The sequence below is a fragment of the Plasmodium coatneyi genome, chromosome 12 (assembly GCF_001680005.1).
Source record: "Plasmodium coatneyi strain Hackeri chromosome 12, complete sequence".
NCBI lineage: Eukaryota > Apicomplexa > Aconoidasida > Haemosporida > Plasmodiidae > Plasmodium > Plasmodium coatneyi.
This window is the reverse complement of record NC_033567.1, coordinates 4,185,254-4,203,944: the sequence shown is the minus strand read 5'-3', so window position 1 is coordinate 4,203,944 and position 18,691 is coordinate 4,185,254. Positions and strand designations below refer to the sequence as shown.

Genomic DNA, 18,691 nt, shown 5'->3' with positions numbered 1-18,691 from the left:
CTCAACCATTTAAATCATCTAACCATTCTATCCCTTAATTTCTTTCTTCCTTTCAAATCTTTCCTCCTTTTTCCTTTTCTTTCCTTCCTTCTTATTCCTTATTTTTTCTTTCCTTTTTTCCCTCTTTTCTTTTTTTCTTATTCCTTCTTTCCTTCTCCTTCCTTTTTTCCTTCCTTTTTTCCTTTTCCTTACATACAGTGCATTCTTCTTCTGAAAAAAAAAAAAAAAAAAAGGGGAGGAATTACCTATCTTCCTTCACTCTTTTTTTTTTTCTTCTTTTTCTTTTTTTTTTTTTAAAAGAACAGAACGATGTATATAGGTAGAATGTATAGTTCAGAAAGATTGTTTCTTTTTGAGAAAAAAAGAAAAAGAAGAAAAAAAAAAGAGTGAAGGAAGATAGGTAATTCCTCCCCTTTTTTTTTTTTTTTTTTGACTCTTAGAGTAAGATAGAAGTAAGAGAGAAAAAAAAAGAAAAAGTGAAAGAAAGGTGATATAGGGTAGGCTCCACTTTCTCCTAGTTTCCTGTAAACAATTTTTTTTTTTTTACGTGTTGCAATTTGTTCTTTAGCATTAATTTAGAACAAAATCATCTGAAGGTAACTTCCAACGGGGAAAAAATATTGCGTTAAGCCTAAGTGTAAAGTTGTAAAAAGCAGGGAAAAAAGTAATAATGTGACGAAAGGAATACATGACATATGTGCAATGTTCCTTTTAAAGAATGAATAAAAGAAGCGAAAAAAAAAGTGACGAAAAGTAGTAAAAAAAATGAATGATAAAAAAAATTCCGCACATATACACACTACTTCCTGGAAGGAAAGAATCCATCTAAGAATGTTAATATGAATAGTGAAAAAAAATGAATAAAAAAAAAATTCCGCACATATACACACTACTTCCTGGGAGTGAGCAAGTCAGTCAGTCAGTTGTAGAATGATAATGTGAATGTGGAACAGAATGAATTACACATAGTGCCTAAGAAAATATTATTTCTATATAATAAGTAGAAGAAATATTGAATAATGTGGTAAGAAAAAAATGGATTCAAATAATAAATTCGAAGATTTGATGAAGAGGTGGTTGCAGGAAAATAAATCTGGTGGGACGACCCCAGCCGCCAGAAAGGTATAATAATATTGTGTGGGATATATATAAACTAATAATACTTACTTTCATCGGACTATATTATTTTTCCCTAAGAATAATAAATGCATAGTACCCCGGAAAATATGCATGTGAATATATTATTTTAACGTACAGACAAAATTAATGGGAGAAATAGGAAAATGGATTACTGAAATATTAGGGGCAATGAGAAAGGATGATAAGGAGGATTGGGCTAAACAGGCATGTGCAGATATTACAGTAGAAGGAAAGAAGTTAGCAGGGGACGAGAAGGAAGTATGTCAGTTTCTTATGAAAATTTTATACAAAATAAAAGAAGTTCGAGGAGCAAACTGCGGACAGACGAACATTGAAGAGGAAATGAAGGAATATGTCCAATGTGCAACACTAAACTTATGGTCCACCATGTATATAATTAAACATTGTGATAAGAGCAATGTCGTGCATGAGACATATAAATTAATGAAGAGTATGTTCGGAGGATTTGGGGGGGGAGCTCAATGTGAAGGATGTGTGTATGGAAAGTTAGAACCTATGAGAGTATTAGGGGGAACCGATATATTACAGCATATTAATCAAACTATGAATGCGGATCCAAAAATTATGAAATTAATAGATAACAAACCAAAGAAATCATGTCCAACACAGCAACATCAACAACCAAGTGCAGCGGAGACAAAGAAAATGACGAAAGAGCAGTTTAATTTCCTATCCCACTTATTAACAAAATGGATCATGGAAAAGGGTATGAACAATGTGAACCAATTTGGGGTAAGTGAACCCTTTCTAAATATATGAAAAAATGGAAAATAGGAAGGAAAAGAAAATATGAGAGAGGAAGGCATATATATATATATATATATATGTGTGTGTATAATTAATTCCTACATCTCACTATATTATAGATAGGAATATGGGCAGGTTTGGGGCAAATGTTTGAAAATCTTATGAATACTCTGCCGCGTGAGCAACCAGGTATACCAAAACTGTGTGCGGTTGGAGAGGGTATGAACGGACAAAAAATTGAATCGTGGAATTCACGGGAAAAAGAACTCTGCAGAAATATGCTAGCAGTAATGTTATATACAAACGGATTAACGCAGGATCTGAAGGTAAGAAAAGGTATAGAGGGTGAAGATACGGTAACTACATATCTAAGGTGTCTAGTTGGAACCATAGTGTTAGTAGAATTATATGGTACACACTGCCGTTTTGGAAGGGTACTTCCACATGTATCACGAGTGGTCAAACAAAAGGTGAAGGACAATAATTTGAAGATGACAGAGGAAATGTGCTATAACCAAAATCTAGAAGAAGCAAAAGTGGGGGGTCAATTAATTGGTGCAACAATAAAAGAATGGATAAACGAAAGAGGATGGAAGAGTGATACGAAAGTGCGGAATTACAAAGCAATAGAAACACAGGGGAAAAATTGTACCCAGGATGCGACAAGTGAAGGAGCAGGAAGTAAGAGTAATGGGTCAGGAGTGACTAGTGAAACAGGAATAAAGGAAATACGGGAAATAATGAAAGAAGGGAAAACTGTATCGCAGAGTATTGCTGATGAAGTAATAGAAAAGGTCCTTGAGGAAGGGTTAACGAAGGGGGAAGAAGGAATAAAGAAGATGTTTGAGAGTGAACTGGAACAAAAAATACAGGAAGCAATGAAAAAACAAAAATCCCCATCCACCTTATCAGTGGACCCAAATAATTGTACAATCAAAGGACTGGAAGACGATGAGGAAGGTAAGGCATGATGTTTCCTTATTTTATTTCTTAAGGAGAGGGTCTAAGGAAGGAGGATGAAAGGATGGTCTAAGGAGGAGGAAGGAAGAAGGATGGGTCTAAGGAAGAAAGGATGCTCTAGGGGGTCTACATGCATAATAAGTTTTGTGCTACACTTTTAAGTGTACAGTGAATTTTGTACTCTGCAGTTTCTTGAACTTAATTTGCTATCGCACATTTTTTCTAATTCTTTTTATAGAAAATTGGGATGAACTGTTCACAAAGTTTTCTAATGTGCCCAGTGAAGAAGATGGGAAGGACACCATTTATAACAAGTGGCAAGGATATAAAAGTGTATGTAAGGAGGACGTACAAACGGGTAAAATATGGAATACACAGGAAAGGGAGTTTTGCGAAGTTCTAATAAGGAATTTAATAATTGCAAATGAGGAAAAATACGAATGTGAAAAGAAGGATGCGAAGTCTAGAAATGGCAAGCCATGTGTCAGTAAGTGTGACTTATTACATTTGTGGTTGACCTATGTAAAGGGTCGTTGTGTTAGTGACGATGTTATTAAATATGCCTATGAGGCGATGTATAATTTGGAAAGTAGGTGGGACAGTGTAGGAATTGGAGGGAAAAGTTGTAAGTATGGAGAAACTGATAACCTTGTAAGAGATGGCCTAGATGTTGTACATGCAATCAGTATGAAAATGAAGTGTGAAGCAGGAAGAGGAAAAATGAAGGGAATACACAATAGTCATTGGTGCAATGAGAGTAATAGGAAGTATACAGCAAATATGGGTACAGTTGGTGTGGGTCGTTCCGGTGGTAAATCTAGACAACAACCCACAAAAGGGAAACAATTAGTAGATAAATTGAAGCACATTGAAGAAAGAACTAAGGGCCAGTTGGAAGAAGTAAAGAAAGAAATTGAAAAAGCTTCATCAACCTCCGGTGATGACTGCACCAACAAGGGTGACCTATGTACCCGCGTAAAATGCGTAGCAGATAAGTGGCATACAAATAGGAATAAGGGACAGACGAACTGGGTAAGTGAACACAATATATATTGTCTTCATTAGAAAATAAAAGGAACACAGTGTTGTTCATTACAATAAAGGACAATTTAGTGAGTATTGTAGTTTTGTACAAAACGGATATACGGGGGAAGAAAATAGATGCACACATTATAGGGGGGGGATGGACACATATAATAATTATATGGGGGGTAGACATAATTATAGGGGGGTGGACATAATTAAAGGGGGGTGGACATAATTATAGGGGGATGGACATAATTATAGGGGGGTGGACATAATTGTAGGAGATGGACATAATTATAGAGGGAAGTGGACACATATAATTACATAGCATACATTTGTTTCCTTCTCTTCCTTCCCCTCTTTCTCATATTGACAGAGTGAAATGCAGAATGTCATCGAGCACAGGGCCAAAGATATGTTTGCTTCTATATCTACAAATAGCGAACATATGAAAACTTATTGCAGTAACCTTACACAGTCAGGTAGTAGAATAGTCACTGACCCAGAGATAAAGGCATGCCAATACATTACTGCAGGAATACAGCACATATACAGCATTGATGTAGACGAGAATGATAAGACGCAAGGGAACAGTGACGATGAACAGAAGGGCAAAGAAAACAGGGATTTTAAGCAAGTTGCGGCCTGTCTGCTTCTGAACGCCTATGCAGATGAATTGAAAAATCACGTTAAATCTCCCTGTACGATCGGTGAGGATACAATAAAACAAGCATTTCAGAAAGGGAATGGGCAACTTGCGAAATGGTGTAAGTATAACGGTGGTAATAGTAATAATTGTGTTAAGTGTGAAAGGGTTGAGGACTATGGAAATTGTGAAGTAGAGTATAGTGGGAAGAAAGACAATGTAAAGAACAAAGTGGATGAACTGCTCAAAGGGAAGGATACAAACTTAACAAAAACTCTAACTGATATAAGTACTATAAAAAATAATAACTTATGTCACCGTGCACAATGTGTAACAACACAATGGTCCAGGGACAAAACAGCGGAAAAGCGCAAAGCGGGAGAGATGAGCACAACGGTGTGGGAGGTTTGGAAAGGATTCATATTTCGCATCAAAGTCTAATTTTATATAAAATTGAAATTGAGCGAATATATATATATATTTTTTTCACAGAAAGGAGCAGAACTGTTTTCCATATAAGTACTACTTATATTTACGTGTCCCCCCCTTCTTTCTCTTTACTTTTGTAGAAGGACAGTTGGAAGGACATTACACAGAGGATCGACCCACTTGCTACTACCATGGTTCAGACGAATAAAGTTGTTGACAATCACTGCAGTAGCATGGAAGGGGAAAAGAAAACAGCATGCGAGCAAATAGTTAGAGGTTTAAAGCATATATACAACACTCAAGGGAAGGAGACTGGTGGGAAGGGAAAATCTGATCAGAAGGAAAATAATAGACTATTTAAGCAAACTATGTCATGTTTTATATTAAATGTGTATTCAGATCTTATTAAGGATAAATGTCCGAACATAAATAATAGCATGCAGGAGTTTTTTAATGTAGGAAAAGATCTTCACGAAAGTGAATGTACAGGGGGGAGTACATGTATTCCATGTGAGTGGGACGAATGTAATGATATGAATTTCGATAATAAGAAACTACGTAACACAATAAAAGATGAGCTCCAGAAGAATAATAGAAACATACAGAATGCTCTGAGTAAAATATGTTCACCACCCAAACCCGATAACAAAGCAACCAAAGCACCAGCAGGAGAGCTAAGGAGTGATAGTGAAGATGGGGAAATTGCAACACTACCGGGTAAGAATACACAGGATGTTGATGATTTGGACAGTCTGCCTCCGCTTGGTGATGATGATGTTACAGGATGTGTTGGATCCACTTGCGGCGAGTTCGACGATGATCACCTAAATCAGGGAGTATTCTCCCATACGGGAGAATATGGAACTGTCACTACCACTAAAACTACACTTAACATTACAGGCCCAAAAGTTCCGAACTCTGCGGAAGGCCCGAAAGTACAGGATATGAATGGACAGAGTAGTCCTATCCCTGGTCCAACTTCTGAAGGTAAGAACACTAATTATGTAGGTTGTTGGGTTGTTAGGGGTGGTAGGTGGAAGGAAGGTTGTTATGGGTGTGTGACCTAAGGGTCTTTCTAGGTTAATGCCCCATAATATGGCCTGCTACTTACTCACCCCAGGGGGGAGTGTACACCCTAAGGGTGTATGCAAAGAGAAAGAAAAAATAAAATAAAATTAATACGAAGAAGAAAAAAGAAAGAAAGGGAAAAAGGAAAAATAAAAATAAATACGAAGTAAGAAGTGTACAAAAAATTTAGGATGCGTAAAAAAAATTAGAGAGTGGAAAGAAGTGTAAAAAAAGTAAAAAAATTAGGACGTAAAAAAAATTAGAAAGTGGAAAATAAAATAAGGAAGTGTATGCACCGGAAGGTGCACATAAAAAAAAAAAGAAGAAGGAAGAAGGATAAATTTAACCACTCCTTTTTCTTACTTCTTTCTTAGGTACATCTGTCCCAGGTTCTACTGGAACTTGGAACCCTGGTTCTTCCGGTACTGGTTCCATAGGAACTTGGAATCCAGGTTCTTCTGGTTCCGGTTCTACGGGAACTTGGAATCCAGGTTCTTCTGGTTCCGGTTCTACGGGAACTTGGAACCCAGGTTCCTCTGGTTCCGGTTCTACGGGAACTTGGAACCCAGGTTCCTCTGGTTCCGGTTCCACTAGCACTCCACAACAAGGTGGTAAGAAACCACAGGCGCCACCTCCCCCAGGAAGACCCCAAGGACCACCACAACAAGGTGGTAACAGACCAGAAGGAGCACTACCAACACCGGCACCAGCAGCAACAACAAGGAAGAGTCCATCCTTGGTGCGTCCCAGAAGCATTCTTCCCCTTCTACCACTTAGTAACAAGATTGACCCTTCTGATCTTACCCCATACATTCCTTTGGCTCCTGTCTTAATTGGTACATCTGTCATGAGTTATCTCCTTTGGAAGGTAAGAAAAAGCAAAAAATTAAAAAAAAATAAAAAAAAGGTTAAAAAGTATAAAAATAAAAAAAAATTAATATTAGAAGAAAAGAAGAAGGAAAAACCAAAAAAAAAAAAAAAGGAAAAAGAAGAGGGAAGAAGGAAAAGAATAAAAAAAAGAAAAAAAAAGGCAGAAAAAAATAAAGGTGAATGAATTCGCAGCGTGGTGTAGGATTTCGCATTTTAGGGGTGTGTGTAGGATTTCTCACTCAAGGGTGTAGGATTTAACTTTTGGGGGGTTAGGATTTCTCATTTAGGGTGTGTGCAGGATGTCACACTTTAGGGTTTGTGTAGGATTTCACACTTAGGGTGTATGTAATATTTCACATTTTAGGGGTGTGTATATGTAGAATTTCGCATTTTAGAGGTTGTATGTGTAGGATTTCGCAATTTAGGGGTGTCCATTAGTAATTACTGTTGCGTGAACAAACATTTCACCCCTCTTAAAAAAACATGTTCTCGCTTTTTTTTTCTTTTTTTTGCAGTATTTTTTCCTCGGTAAAAGAAGAAAACGTCACAGAAGAGCTTATGATGTATCTGGTCCTCCCCCCTTGGAAGAACAACCTCTTGATCATGTGGACGATCTGCCTGGTCGTCCACATGAATATACCTTAGTAAAGGAACGCAAACCAAGATCCGCTCCAACAGGAACGCAGAGCCCCAAAGAACGTACTGATCGTTGTGCTGATCGTCGTGGTGTACGTCGCCGCATGATTATTGATATTCATTTAGAAGTCTTAGACGAATGTCAAAGGGAAAACCTTCATTTGACGAAGGAGGACTTCCTTAAAATAATTGTAGAAGAATTTATGGGACCCCAATTTATAAAACAAGAAAATGTTCCTAAGGAATGTGTTCCTATGGAAGACTTTGTTGCTAAGGAAAGTGTTCCTCCGGAAGATGTTCCAAGTTCAGATTCCGGGTTTAGGGTTGATGTTCCTCAGGAAAAGGTTCCAAGTTCAGTTTCTGGTTTCGGGTTTTGGGGGGAAGACTTTGTTCCTAAAGAAGATGTTGCAAAGGAAGATGTTCCTAAGGAAGAGGTTCAAAGTTCAGATTCCGGATTTAGGGAGGAAGACTTTGTTCCTATGGAAGGTGTTCCTAAGAAACAGGTTCCAAGTTCAGATTCCGGGGTTAGGGTTGATGTTCCTAAGGAACAGGTTCAACATTCAGATCCCGGGTTTAGGGTGTAGTAAATATTTTCCTTTTTTTTTTTTTCGTTTTGTGTATTAAATTGTTTACGTTGATCTGTAATGAATATAAGTGGAAGTAAAAAATTTTCTTTCCCACTTCATTTTGACTTGTTTGGGATAATTTCTTCTTTATTGAAGGATCCAAAATATGTTCATTAACTTTTTTTTTGTTATAAATTTTTATCTTTGTAATTTTTTCCTTTTTTTTTTAAAATTCAACGCACAAAAAAAAAGAAGAATACAAGAAAAAAACAAGAAAAGGGAACTTCACCTAGCAGCGAAAAAAAAAAAAAAGGCAAGGAGGGGAGACCCCAGTGAAGGACATACTTCGTATATACTGCTGCTTTATTTTCTTCTGATATTTGGTGAACCTCAGTGTGAATGGAAATAAGAAAACAAAATGAGGAAGGAAGGTTGTTAGGTGGTATGTAGATTGAAGGGTGTAGATGTATTAAAATGATGGGTTAAGGGTGTGTGACCTAAGGTTATTCCTAGATTAATGCCCCATAATATGGCCTGCTACTTAGTTGTGGGAGGGTGGAGGAAAAAAAAAAAAAAAAGAAAAAAAAAAAAGGCAAGCAGGGGAGGATCAGTGAAGGACACAGTTCCTATATGCTGCTGCTGCTTTGCTTTCTTTTGATATTTGGGTGAACCTCAGTGTGCATGGAAAAAAAATCCAAAAAAAATAGCACAAAAATGGTTGAAAAAAGAAGGAAGGAAAAGAATAACGGAAAAAGAAAGCAAAAAGAAAGAAGAATACAGAAAAATACAAAAAAAAGGGATACTTCACCTAGCACCGAAAAAAAGGAAAAAAAAATGGAATACGGAAAAACAAAAAAAAAGGTACTTCACCTAGTAGCGAAAAAATAAAATAAAAGGACAACTTTCGTGAGAAATAAGGGGCTTCAAAAATGGGGAAATGAAAACATATAGCAGTGTGTTAGCCAACCGAGGCATATATGCAAATGTGTTCGAGCATCGCGCATGCATCTTGGAAGAAAAAAGGCGGAAAATGATTCATATGCTGTGCTGGTATAATATCCTCCCCCCAACCCCGCGCGTCGTTAGAAGGAAAATACCGCACTCGCAAAGGGGGGAAAGACGAGAAATAAAAAGAGTAATGCACCGTTTAATGTTCTTACATTTTTTTTCCGTGCTGATGCGGAAAAAAAATAAAAATATTTTTTCCTCATTTTTTCTTCTTTATTTCATTCTATCGTCCTTCCTTGTGATCCGGCTTGACACACATGCCGCCGTGGTGAATTTTTTTTTTTTTCTTGCTCCCCTTTTTTTTTTTCCTTTGAGGCACATAAAGGAATCTGCGCAAGGGGAAATTGTCCATCGTTCCTTCGGGAAGTGTGTCTGTTATGACAACATCTGTTAAGACAGCGTCTATTATGGTAGTATAGTTCTGTGGAAATAGGTCCACATCCTTCTTCTCCTCGCTCGCTCCTTTTTGTCGCCACAAAGAGGGGGGGCGGGGGAGTGTGTAAAAGCAGAGGACAACGGATTAGTTTTTACCGTCCAAAGCAGAGAAAAGCACATCGTAAAGGGCATCCACCACCACCTCTCCCCCCACACGCACACATACACACACAACCTTGGATTGACACAAAATGGTTGAAAATGGAACAAAATGGATGCAGCTTATTAATAAAAAATTTAAGCTTCCACACTAGTCCAGAAAAAATAAGAAAAATCTTCCAAAGCTTTGGAAAAGTACGAGATGTTTATTTACCCCTAGACCATTACACAAGGAGGCCGAGAGGCTTCGGTTTCGTAGAATATTACGAACCCCAGTATGCAAAAGAAGCCTTGACCATTTTAAACCATTCTAAAATAGACGGTAATGAAGTCAACATAATCATTGCTCAGAACAGGAGGAAGTCGCCAGAGACGATGAAGAGGTACCAACAGATTGCACGTAAGGGTGATAGGTGGTCGTACAAGGGGCATCCTCCTTATCGGAGTGAAAGTAAAGGCAAAATCATTCACAGAAGAAGAGATACATCCAGTGAAGAAGAAGAGGAAGGGAGAGGCAAATGTTACCAAAGTATGAGTCGTTACCAAAGTAAGAGTCGTATAATGCATAAAATGAGCAAAAAGGAGAAAAGATTGAAGAGGAAAAAAGTGGCTCGCAGATATTGTCGGTCTCGTAAAAAGTACTCGGAAAGCGCTTCTACCTACAGTGCGTCTTCCTCGTACCGTTCGTCCTACAGCAGGGGGAGTAATCGTCGAAGCAATCGAAGACGACGACCTCGTCGACGAAGTGGAAGTCGACGCTGGAAGCGAGACGCTGTAAGAAGTACGAGCAGAACCATTAGTTACAGCACCAGTTACAGCGCCAGCAGCTACGAAAGCGACAAAGGGAGAAGAAGAACAACCAAAAGGAAAAACCCAAGACGGAGACAAAGAAAAGGCGAAAAAGAAGCAACCACCAAAGTTGTGAAGAAGCAAAGCAGCGAGACCTTCAGTAGAAGCGTCAGTCTGAGTAACAGCGAAGGAGAAAGAAGAGACGGAGGCTTTGTAAAGGATCCTCAGAAAGGCATCGAAAGACGAAGTGGAAAAGACCCGGGAAAAGAATCTCGCGAAGACACTGACAGGCACACCTGTAAAGACATGCGCGGAAAAATATGTAAAAGCTTTTCTCTCAGCAGGAACAGCCATGAATCCAATAAAGACCCTCAGAACTGCATGCACAATAGAGGAAGCTACTCCACGGAGGAGGAAAACCAACCTGGGGAACAGACTCACCACAACCATGGAGAGTCACTCAAACGTGATGACAGAGTAGAGACAATTAAAGCGAAGAATAAAACAAAGTCAAGTAACAATTCCAGTGAAGATACAACCTCCCACAGGGACCCAGACGGAGAAAGCAACTCCTCAAATGAGGTGGCACCAAAACTGAGTTATCAGGGGAGTCCAACAAATGGACAGCATAAACAACCATACTTGGCAGACCGCTTGGAAGAGAGGGAAGAAGAAAAAAAAGAAAAAGGAACAAAAAAAAAGGCTAAATCTGTAAGTACTAGTAGTTCCAGTGATGTAAACTGTGGAGGAGTGACTCATGAGGAAGCAAGAGACAAAACGTATGCAGAAAGAGAGTCACCACCTGCAAAAAAGGTACACCGAAAAAGCAACAGCAATAATGGCAGCAATAGTAATAGAGAGAAGGGCTCTTCGCAAGGGACGGAGGAGGAAAGCTGCTCCTGCACCTTCGGGACAAAAAGAAAACGCACATGTCTATCCACCACTGCAAGTAACACAAACAGCACCCAGATGATGGACCATCTCCAAAGTGGTGAAACAGAAAATGATAACGGAGTGAATACAAAGAACAAATCCAGCAGTAGTACCATCGAGAAGGAGAATAAATTTCATTTAAAGGAGGACTTGGAATTGCGCTACCTCAGCGGATGTGATAATGCAAAGGGGGGAAACAACTTCGACTCGGGGGAAGACCGCATTGGTGGTAATGCCAACTCGTCCAGCAGGACTAGCAGCACCTATAGAAGATGCAGAAAGAAACACAAGCAAAGATATTTACACGGAGGGAAGAGAAAAAAAAGAATTAATGAAAGCCATTCAACTGATAGGTCCACCACGGGGGACAAGAAAAGTATTCGTACTATATCGAAGGAGAGAAAAAGCGGGAAAACTGAGAATGCACACCGAAGAATGATGAAGGACGGACGAAGAAACCGAGGCAGAATAACCTTAAGCAAAAGTGAGAGTAGAGATGGATCCAACGGGGGAGGAAAAATCAACGCGGGAAGGGAAACCACCGCTGGAGTGACAAACCGAGTTGCGACCGGTGGGGACGTAACACGGGAAGGATATGGAGATAGTGCGGGTGAATCCCTTGGATCGGCAAAATCACGGTGTGGAAAAGTAACATCCCCTGCACCAGTAGCGAACTAATTTTTAATATAACCCATGTAGGCACTACGCATGAATTTTTTTTTTTTTTTTTTTTCTTTTTTGTCAAGCATCAATTATCCATTTTTTCTAGCATCGTTGCTTGGGTACATTCTTCAATCGGGGCGGAAACGAATGGAGAAAATTCCCCACCAAGTTGACTCAACGAAGCGTTTCCTCAATGTACATGATATTACCTCACACGAGCTGCACGGAAAGTATTGAAAGCCGTGTAACCCGCCAGCATAAAGCATGCCTAGAACCATGGCATATCTGTACGTGTAATTCTGAAACGGTAGCATATAAACACGAAGCAGCGAATTGGTGAAAAGAACTACCTAAAGCATACAAAAGCTTTTTATTGTTTTTTTTTTTTTTTTTTTTTACCCTTTGCCTAACTTATACATAGTCTAAATTTGAGGAATCACAAGGGGCGAATTCTTATGAGTAATTTCCAAATTGCTGGCAAGAGCAATTTCGTGAAACCAATTCTTGTAGCACCGGGGCATACACAGAATATTTTTTAAAACATTTTTCCCAACAGCTCCTTTGGTGAATATGGAACCGCTAACCTTTACTCATCTAGGACTGGCTCGCAGCGTAGAAGGGTAATCACAAAGGCCATAGGCTTAAAAGTGCGAACTTCTGAACACCAAGCCGAACGCACGATTCGCCACGTTAACCTTCTTAAACGCATAATTCCATTTGCTCTTTTTTAACACCTCCGTACCGAGTGTGCTACTCCTTCCCCAAAATGAGCTGCATGAACTATGCGCTGCGCCTGTCGAAAAATGAAAACAAAGGGCCGCTGGGCGAAAAGGAATATTTTGAAGATTCTGAGGAAGAAAAAAGGAAAATAAAAAAACTGATTGAAAAAATAAGAACGAGTAAGTACATCGTCGTTCATGCGGGTGCTGGCATATCCACCAGCTCAGGGCTACAAGATTTTAGGGGCCCCACGGGAATATGGACAAACGAGTTCCTGAGCGAGGCGAGTAACAGAAGGAAGAGGCAATTGGAGAAGCGACGAAAGGGGAGGGAGGAAGCGAAGCCAAAGGAGGATACCCAGGATGTAAAGATCCCTCACACAAATGATAACCAAAACGCGAAGACGAAGAAGATACGAAGAAGTTCACAAGGAAAATGCGAACTCTCCGATGACCCCGGTCAGCACAGCTCTGTTAACAGAACGGAGGAGCCGCCATTCGATTTTGTCAAAATAGAGAGGTCTGATAGTTTGTACGAAGGGGACACAGTCGAATCACACGGAGGGAGAAAGGATAATTGCCCAAAGGACCGCTCCAGGGACACAAAGTTAACACATGGACAGCGTCAAAATAATGCCGGCATCCACGAAAAGGAATATTTAAATGGTTACAACGGGGGAGCACATGTCGAGGCAGACAGAGGATCCATCCGTACTGAATTAAATAACCATTCTTTGAAGGAAAAAGAGAAAAGTGAAAATTTCGACATGACACTCCTGCGCAACGGAATGATAAAGGAGGAACGGGAAGGGGGGGAAGAAAGCAACCATATGTGTGTAAAAAAAGAAAATGCAGCTGCTACTTATGAGGGAGACAACCCAAACGGTAGCAGTAAACAGGGAGATGCTACGGAGGCAGCACAAAACCCCCCTTCAAACGAACACTATGTCATATTTGGAAACAGAAAAAAAAAAGTCATCGACCTGCACTTAGCCCTGCCAACCAAAACGCACATCATGATAAAGGAGCTAATGAGAAGGAATGTTATAAAATTTTTAATCACGCAAAATATAGATTCACTACACTATAGGTGTGGCACTAAATTTTCGAAAATTTCAGAAATACACGGAAATATATTCATCGAAAGGTGTGACTTCTGTGGTAGAAGATATTTGAGGGATTTTGTTATACCAACTATTAGCTTCCAACCCACGGGAGCGTTGTGCTTTTTATGCTCCTTCCCACCGGTAGGTGTATGTACAGATGTTCTGTTAGACTGGAATAATGCATATGAAGATTTCTTCCACTTAAATTCTATTAGACATTCTCAGATGGCTGATTTTCACTTCTGTCTGGGTTCCAGCTTTTACATTGTCCCAGCTAGCTATTATCCATCGAAGAAAAAATTTGCAAATGAAAAGTCTTACAGCTGCTTGATTAATTATCAAAAGTCTTCCCTCTCTAAGGAGGTTGACTTAAGTTTGCATTCTAATGTGAACAATATTTCCGATGTGATCATTAAAGAGTTTTCTCTCGATCCTCTCTGCGTTAGAAGTGCACTGATTGTCGTGGTCAGATGCCAAGTAATCCACTTTGATTTAATTTTCGACAAATTGATAAGTGTGAAAAATGTCATCCAGGATGACGACTCTGTAGACTTACCCAAGGGAGAAATCTCTACCGACCCGTCATTCGGAATTGTCAAAAAGGATGAGCATGATTCGGGGGAGGAGTACTCAACTTATGATGGGATGAAGCAGTTAAATGAGGATAACAAACCGTCCACACATTTGCACACACATCGGAATGATTCTGATGGTGACGCACAGAACACCCATAATGGTAACAACCAATTTAAGGAACAACTCTTTCTAATAAAATGCTCCATGATTAAAAATGTGCATACAAACGAACTAGTTGAAGAGACGCACAAATTAGGAGTAACCCAGATAGATAAGACCAAAGGAATTTGGCTAGTAAGGACAAATTTTTCCTGCCTATTAGAAATCGAATTATGGTACAATTCCTTCGTTTTGCTAAAATTAAATTATGATGACAACTGCCCATTCGTGGAGCTAAATGCGTGGAGTGTGAACGTGGCTTACACATATGGTGACGACATTGATGATGTGGACTACGTCAACAGTAGTACTCCTCAAAGTAGAAATTTCAATTTGCACAAAAATATGTATGTGGATGGTACCACTCCGCAGATGTGCAGTACCCAAAATGGTGCACACATGAAGGAAGAAGTGAACAGCGAGTTTAACCAGAGGGAGGACAGCCTTTCAAACAACCAGAACGACCATAATGTACCTCATGACGCACAGCAGTCGTTGCCCATTTCTGAAATATTGCCCGAACATGTATATGTGGGTTACAATCCAAACAATATTAAGATGCAGTCTGCGGTTGAGCAGCTAGCCATTTTGTCCAACTCGAGCAATCTCCCCAAGCGTAGCAACTACGCTCCCTTCGAACTTCCCAACGCGCTCAAATTGCTCTACAATTTGTTCTGCCTAGTAAACAAGTCGCAAAAGCCGGGCGAACAAGTCAAAAGGGAAAAAACACCCAGCACAGACACAATAGAGATAGATACGTTTGTGAAAAACTTGCATTCGCCAGAAAACGTCAATTTATACACAACCGATTTTATAAACTCCTTCACACAGAAGGAGAACATTGCATACCAGAGCCATTACACCTTCAGGGAAAGGAAAAAAAAAAACTTAAGTGACTTCAATTTGTGCTCCTCCTCTGATGAAAACAAGGAAAAAAAAATGTTCGTTTTTTATAACCTATATATGAACGAAAGGAGTGATGTATATAATGTCTCAATTAGGAAGCACTTTTTTGATTCTTCGCTACAAGGTAGTTACTCTCCAAAAAGGGACCCAAAAGGGGACCTTTGCGATTCCCCAACGAGGGAAGAAACACATGAAGCGAACAAATTTAATGACAACAATTCTGCAATAAGCAGCAGCAAAATTGAAAGTGATCCTTTACATGACATGCACCACTTAGAAATGGCACCCTCACAGAATGGGAAAATTTGTGATAAATACGAAAACGTGGATGAGGACAGCTACCGCAAAGACAGAGCCTCACTCAGTCAAGGGAGTGAACCGATCATGAGTAATGGCCCGAAAGGAAACATGGAAATTCCCTCGACGCAAAATGCTAGGAAGAATTATAACACTGTCTCGAAGGAACAATCAAGCAACGATTCGAGTACGAATAGTTTTGAAGAGAAGGATCCCCAATCAGATAAAGCCACCGCTAGTCACTTACAGGAAGAGGAAAATCACGCAAACACCACACAAAAAAAGTCAAATAATTTTAACCACCGTTCTTCGGAACTATTGTTCTACCCAGTTATGCTTATAAATAACAAACACCAACTTGGTGAATTGGTGTCCAAAATACCCAAGTATATCAAACCCCAGAGGAGGTACACTCCTTACAGGAAGCTCAGCAGGGATAAAGAAAACTCCAATACGCTCCAACGATGTAGAAGTGAAATTTGGCAGGAAAAATACAACGAGATGGTTTGCGATATCGAGAAAGAGCACACTATCGATTTTGTTCTCTTCCAGGAGGTCTGCTACTTCCCTCTGTGGCTTTTGAATTATGTAAACGACTTGTTCGAGTGCCTGTAAAAGCGGTGCATACCGCAGGCGAATAGTACGAACCATTTTTTTGGCCCCTTTTGTGCCTACTTTTTGCTAGGCCTTTCCGTAAACGCTGGGCGAACTCTCCGTTTGTCCGTTTTCCCCTTTTTTATGTTCCAAAGATAACACAAATTCGTCAGCAATTTATATTTGTTGAACGTTTGTCCATGTTTTGTACGCTTTTGTCGTACTATACCGCGCTTCCTTTTGAAGCCATCGCGCCGATAAAAAAAAAGAAAATGTCACGCGCAATACTCCACATGTGTTAGGTGCACCCCCGCGATTGCGTGGCCAAATGAGCGCGACTTTTTCATATGATCAGGACGTCTGTCCATTGGGGAAAACCCCGATAGGCACTCGGCACGATTTCAATCGTCACCAAAAAAAAAAAAAAAAAAAGAAGAAATACAAAATATGCATTTCGTGGTACCAAATAAGCAATGTCAAATGTGAACGACATGCACATGGGGGAAAGGTCAAGCCGCGCCCGACGCTCACTCTGGAACATGTGCGTGCAACAGGAGGGGTAACAAAAGCGTTGCAAATAGGAAGACGATTTAAAATTAAAAAAAATGAACCCCCTCAGTCGGAGTCATCCATATTGTCCAATTTATCAATGGCCTGCTGTAAGAGGTGACCATAATTGGCGTCATCCCCATTTTGGTTAAAATTTAACGACGTGTTCGAATTTTCCGCGTTCTCGTCTTGCTCCTCATTTTTATTGTTATCGTTAAAGGCGTCATCCTCTGTGCGATTTTTACCTTCATTTATTTTCCTCTTAATTAGCTCAATTATAGCTTTATCCGTTTTTTTCGATAACACATTTAATTTTTTCTGCAAATCTCTCTTCAAATCAGCATTGATATTTTTGGCATCAATTCGGTCCAGAACATTCCCTTCAAATGCATTTTTCACTTGCTCCTCAAATTCTTCATTTAATTTCGCTTCGAATTCTTCCGTATCTGGACAAGGCACGCAGGATTTCTTCAGCTCCTTGTTCACGGGAATGTAGTTGTAAAATTTTAAATCTCTGTAGTCCTTCGCCCCCATTTTGCGTTCGCCCATCGGCCTATATGCGTTAGCATCTATGCGTGAGCGTCCTCACGACAGCGCGTTCATGTTACTACGAACAGGTATGCCCCTCTTTTTCCTCTTTGTGGTCTGCTTCTGCGTTACCTCACACTCTCTTCGCTTTTCCTCCTCAGTTTACCAAAAAAGAAGGAATCGCCTCGCGCAAATAGGCCACTTAAAATTGTTTTGCAAAAAGGTACATTCATCCGTAATGTTGCGAAGGTACGTACTCGCACTGGAATTTTTTATGGCACAAGTTTTTTATTTTAGCATGCACTGCGCCAGCAGATTCTGAAAATTAACGCTCCATTTGGGGAGACCCGCCACTTTTGCCTCATCCTTATGCCCCGTTTGAAATAGCTCTTAAGCGCAAGCGATAATTTGACCGCCAAGGTATCTTTCCCGTGCTCTATTAATTCCACGTTTTTACATAAAAATTAAGTGAAGCAGTTTTTATGCCCCCGCGTTGTGCGAACCCTAATAGTTGACGCAACATGGGGTTCCAAATTTGTTCACTAAAGTGCGCTTAAAAGCGAGAAGTAGGAAAACGCAATTGGGGCCCTGCCATTCCGTGAGACCATTTGTGCATGCGTTTAGGTACCTACTCACTGGTTCACTCGTAAATGTAGCAAATCCCGTTCACAAGAGGTGATACAATTAGAAGGGGTTTAACGCGGCTGAGTTGGGGAAACAATCAAATGCACGACAAAAGGGGCAACGTAGACATATAGGCATCTCCGTGTGACGCTACTCCCGATAAACGATTTCCTTCTTAAAACTCAGTGTGCTACTTTCATGCTAAACGTTTCACCTATTGTGCATTAATTCGAGAAAAAAAGAGACATTATGTAAATGCACACCAACACAATTTATACGACCAAATGGGATAGGAACAACCGTGGAAAAAACACCCTTCCGTAGACCGCTCACGCGATTGAAGAACTTTTCGGACTAATTAATGGTTCTCGCCAGTCACCTGGGCGAGCATCCCCCTCCAGTGGGTAACAGCAAAAATGCTGTAAAAAAAAAAAGTTAACAGTTGTGCCCGCTGAGGAAAAAGTTATTGATGTGGGTGGAACAAAAGACAAATCGCTATTTTAGCAATTCACAAAACGGTGCAAACAAGAAGGGCAAACGAAGGGAAAAAAAAAAAAAAAAAAAAACTCCTTTTTCACAGCGCCCAACCTGCTTTGC

General features: G+C 39.8%; 4 protein-coding genes across 4 annotated transcripts; 3 read left to right on the top strand and 1 right to left on the bottom strand.

Annotated features, from left to right (window-relative positions):
- Nucleotides 1-1,035: 1,035 nt before the first annotated feature.
- On the top strand, nucleotides 1,036-8,127 carry PCOAH_00046060 (SICA-like antigen; the record flags this gene model as incomplete). The annotated part of the gene is made up of 9 exons (XM_020061390.1): nucleotides 1,036-1,122; nucleotides 1,258-1,893; nucleotides 2,028-2,868; nucleotides 3,107-3,900; nucleotides 4,271-4,975; nucleotides 5,110-5,956; nucleotides 6,412-6,648; nucleotides 6,683-6,813; nucleotides 7,423-8,127. The coding sequence occupies 9 exons, from the start codon at nucleotides 1,036-1,038 to the stop codon at nucleotides 8,125-8,127; spliced, it is 4,983 nt and encodes a 1,660-aa protein (XP_019916191.1).
- A 1,626-nt stretch (nucleotides 8,128-9,753) lies between these two features.
- PCOAH_00046050 (Uncharacterized protein) lies at nucleotides 9,754-12,051 on the top strand (the record flags this gene model as incomplete). The annotated part of the gene is made up of 1 exon (XM_020061389.1): nucleotides 9,754-12,051. The coding sequence occupies one exon, from the start codon at nucleotides 9,754-9,756 to the stop codon at nucleotides 12,049-12,051; it is 2,298 nt and encodes a 765-aa protein (XP_019916102.1).
- Nucleotides 12,052-12,802: 751 nt separating this feature from the next.
- On the top strand, nucleotides 12,803-16,414 carry PCOAH_00046040 (Uncharacterized protein; the record flags this gene model as incomplete). The annotated part of the gene is made up of 1 exon (XM_020061388.1): nucleotides 12,803-16,414. The coding sequence occupies one exon, from the start codon at nucleotides 12,803-12,805 to the stop codon at nucleotides 16,412-16,414; it is 3,612 nt and encodes a 1,203-aa protein (XP_019916787.1).
- Nucleotides 16,415-17,008: 594 nt separating this feature from the next.
- PCOAH_00046030 (Uncharacterized protein) lies at nucleotides 17,009-17,476 on the bottom strand (the record flags this gene model as incomplete). Its single annotated transcript, XM_020061387.1, has 1 exon — nucleotides 17,009-17,476. One exon carries the CDS (start codon nucleotides 17,474-17,476, stop codon nucleotides 17,009-17,011), a length of 468 nt encoding a protein of 155 aa, XP_019916627.1.
- Nucleotides 17,477-18,691: the final 1,215 nt, after the last annotated feature.